At 62.2% G+C, this 3,836-nt stretch overlaps 1 protein-coding gene across 1 annotated transcript; it reads right to left on the bottom strand.

Moving 5' to 3' along the window:
- Positions 1-1,628: 1,628 nt before the first annotated feature.
- Positions 1,629-3,587, bottom strand: DAZAP2 (DAZ associated protein 2). Its single transcript, XM_026045092.1, has 4 exons — positions 3,534-3,587; positions 2,782-3,012; positions 2,093-2,335; positions 1,629-1,757 (listed from the first exon to the last, which is right to left on the bottom strand). The coding sequence occupies exons 1-4, from the start codon at positions 3,585-3,587 to the stop codon at positions 1,629-1,631; spliced, it is 657 nt and encodes a 218-aa protein (XP_025900877.1).
- Between the last annotated feature and the right edge of the window lie 249 nt (positions 3,588-3,836).

Raw genomic sequence — 3,836 nt, 5'->3', positions numbered from 1 at the left:
CGCAGTGGTCATCGCGCTCGTGTTCCTGACGCTGCTCGCGGCGCTCGCCGTCATCGCCGTCTACCTCTACAAGAACCAGGGCAGCTACCTCACCTAYGAGCAGCCCGCGGGCGGGCCCGACGCCGCCGTGCCCACGGAGGACGCCGCGGGCAGGGAGAAGGAGGAGTATTTCATCTAGCGCGCGGGGACGGACGCCGCCGGCTGCTCTTGGGGTCCCCGAGATTTTATTTGTCCCCTCTTAATTTATTAAGGCTGTTCTCRGAGGGAAACGAGGCACTCGGCAAGCCGCTCGCTCCCAGCCTGTCTCCCTGCTCCGGTGCTTCCTAAGATAACCCCGGCCTCGATTCCCTGCTGTTCTTCGGGACCGCCACGGCGCTGCCACTCAGGACAAGGGTAATTAGCCCAGCTAATTGCAGGGCAATGCCGAGGGGTTCCGCGCACGGCCCCGGTTCCTCCTTCGAGCRCGCCGCCAAGAAGGAGGAAGGAACAAAGATGTGAAGCAAGCCCCAAGCTCGCGGCGGCCACGGAGCCGAGGGGGGTTCTCTGAGGCCTAATACAAATTTGCTGCTGTATTCAAATTTTCAAAATAGTCTTTATTTCTACTTTTTTTTTAGTATAAAAAAATCCACAAGTTAAGTGCACCACAGTGTATACAGAGAGAGACATAATGCTGAACTTCCTTAACAGTCAGTCGTACGGTTAAACGCAACATATACAAGACATGGATTTTCATTAAACTGAAACCTCAAGATAAAATAGATTCGAATCTCCTATTTCTCGTCATTAAACAAAAAATAAAAGCCAAAACATTGAGGATCCCTGAAATATTCTTCATTACCCAACTAAGACTTCATTCTCGCCCGGTTGCTTTTGAAGTTCGCGTGCATAAACGAAGCCCTAAGCCAAGCTCGCCTGTGCGCGCCGACCGGGTGCTCCACACCCTCGTGCAGATGGGAACCAGCCTCTCTGGTTGAACAGGAGCCTTAAGGAGGTTTTTGGTGTCAAGACACCAGGTTGTTTTTAAAAAGAAAAAAAAAAAAAACCCAAATTTTGTTTATTAAGCGTYGCTAGTTAGCATTTAATGAAACGCTCAAACATGAGTCGCGTTGTGTTTCTGGCACCAAAGCCTGGCTTTGATTAGAGCTAATGTGCAAAGAAATCCAAGGTTACTTGGAAGTGTATTAAAAAATAAGAAGAATAATCCCATGCCTGGCAGTAGCTGCGCAGCCTCCTGGAGGAGCGGCCGGCTCGACGCGAGGCCGGCGAGCGCTTCCCAGGCTCGGGAAGGTTTCGGAGGCTGCCGGTCCGGACGGGAGCTCCGTGGGATGGAGCCTCGCGCGGGCAGGGGATTCACTGCCCTCCCGGAGCCGGGGTTTGGGAGCCGGCAKCGCTCCAGCGGGATGACGTCCGTCTCCCGCGGCCACCTCCCGTCCCGGGACGGAGCTCGGGGGCTGCTCCGCGCGCCGCAGCGGGCAGCGCCCCGCGGGTCTCATCTGCGCCTTCGGGTTAATATGGACTAAAGCGGTTACGGTGTGAGAAGTGCTGACAGCGTGAGATGTCTGTCCTGACACAAATGTCGCCCCCCCTCGATTTCGTGTGTCTCCCCCCCACCCCGGCCCCTTCCTCCTTCACCAGATGGTGTAGCCGCCGTCTGAGCCGCCCAGGAAGAAGCTGCCCTTGCGCTGCGTCACCACCACGTTGGCTCCCTGCATCACGGCCAGCTGGGCGCCGTTGGGGGGACAGCCGGGCGGCGGGGGCTGCAAGAGACGGAGGGGACGAGGCGGGAGGACGGGGAACCGCCGCACGCCGTCGCTTCCCCTTCCCCGTCCGCCGCTTCCCGAGCCCGTCGAGGGCGGGAGCCAGGGGCGCTCTCCGCTCACAACACGGGCAAGCCCATTTCCACGGCCACGAGTGGGACAGGCAGCCGGGACCTCCCGCAGCTCCGGTGCCAGTAACCACCACGCTTCCCAGCGATCCAGCAGGTAGAAAACCCCTTTTCCCTCRGAAACCCGTGCGTGTTTTCTCCCCCGTTCCCACCAGCGACCCTCCAGAACGGAAGCTCACGGGGCTCCGAGGACGTGTTTGTACTTACAGGGATACTGGCTGTGCCGCCAGCCCCAAATCGGGCTCCGGGGTCGAAGCCRCCTTCGACGAGCACCGTGGAGCCCGGCGGGTAGACGGGACCCACCGGGTAATAGGCCATGGGCACCGAAGAGCCGATGGGCCCCAYGGCCACCGACTGCGCCACGGGCAGGAACACCGAAGCGCCCGGATACGCCGCGGACATCGTGGGAACGGTGGCAGCTCCCAGGGGCACGAAGCTGGGGCGGTAGAGCTGGGAGAGAGGCCAACACGAGCGAGTTGAGGGGTTTATTGCCCCCCGCGCCCTCTGCGCTCGCTCGCGAAGCGCTAGCCGGAGACGGACTTTCGCCCTTCCGCGTGCACAAAGTCCTCCCGCATCCCGAGCGTCTAATTCCGTGTGGTCAAAAAGGACGTTTTGCCCCGCTGCTGCTACRTGGAGAGCTGCTACAAGGTGTATTTTGAACCAAGATTGGCTAAATTTATCATCTCGACTCAGACAGGACTGGATGGTGTCTGAGACTCCAAGCGCACAGGGCAGGGCTGCAGTGAGCCAACTTGGTGACCAACTGCTGCCCGGTGACACAAAGCAAGCGATATGGGTTAAAGAGAAAAAAAAAAAGCAGCTAGAAACTCAACCAAAGATTTTCTCTTTGGAGGGTGCCCAGAATAAAACCAAGCCAGGAGAAGATTCCTGCGTACCTCGGAATAAGCCGGGGGGGCGTCCGTGTAGGGCGGCGGCTGGGGCAGCGGCAGGGTCTGCGGGAACACGGCCGGGGTGCCCGGGGACTGCACCGGGTAGGGGGGCTGCACCGGGTACTGCCCTGCGGGGAGCAGAGGGCTGAGCGGAGCGGGGAGCGCTCGGCCGAGCGGCGCGGGAAGGCGCCGAGGCGAGCCCGTCCTCGCGGGGGCGAGCGGCGCAGCGGCCGGGCACTGCTAATTAGCGGTCATTAGGTCCCGCTAAGCGCCCAGGCCGCCGCCGGCCAGCGCCGCTCCCCACGGGCCGGTTCTGCCGCTGGAGAGTGACCAGGACACCCGTTTGGGTGACCAAATGTCCCCCCCCCCACCCCGGGAAAGGGACAGCGGGTGTCGCTGGGTGACATCCCCAGTGTCACCCGGGGGTTCCCTGGTGCCAGCCCCACCTAAACCCTTGGGGTGTCCCCCTATGTCACCCCAGGGCGTCTCCCCTGTCCAGGTCCCCCGACCCCAACCAGGGTCACTGCTGTCACCCAGGGGGTGCCTCTGCCCTCCTTACACCATTGGGGGGGTCCCCTATGTCACCCGGGGTCCCCCCCCTCCAGGTGCCCCCCCTGTCACCGAGGGTCTCCTCCAGACCCCTTGACCTCCTCGTGTCATCCAGGGGGTCCCCTATGCCACTCGGGGATCCCCCTAGCCGTAACGGAACCCCTTATGTCCCCCAGGGGTCACGCTACGTCACGCAGGGGCCCCCCCACCGCAGAGGAGTTCCCCACTCCGCTGCCCGCTGACGTCACCCCCCCCGCACCCATCGGGGGTCTCTCCCACACGTCACAAGAGGGGTGGGGTTTTCCCCATACGTCACACGTGGGGAGGGGGCGTGAAGGGGTTCCCCCTCCCGGGGCAGCCATGGCAACGCGCGCGCCCCCCCCCGTCCCGCTCCCATTGGCCGAGCGCTGCCCGCGCGCCCCCAGCCCGGCCGTGACGTCACGATCCTTAAAGGCGCCGCGCCCCGGGGCGGGTTATTGGGGGGGAGGGGGAATGCTCGTTGCTGGGGGGGG

This window comes from Nothoprocta perdicaria, unplaced genomic scaffold (genome assembly GCF_003342845.1).
Source record: "Nothoprocta perdicaria isolate Ctin4 unplaced genomic scaffold, notPer1 scaffold_398, whole genome shotgun sequence".
Lineage (NCBI taxonomy): Eukaryota > Metazoa > Chordata > Aves > Tinamiformes > Tinamidae > Nothoprocta > Nothoprocta perdicaria.
The sequence above is the reverse complement of the archived record's forward strand: the minus strand, read 5'-3'. Positions and strand labels throughout refer to the sequence as shown.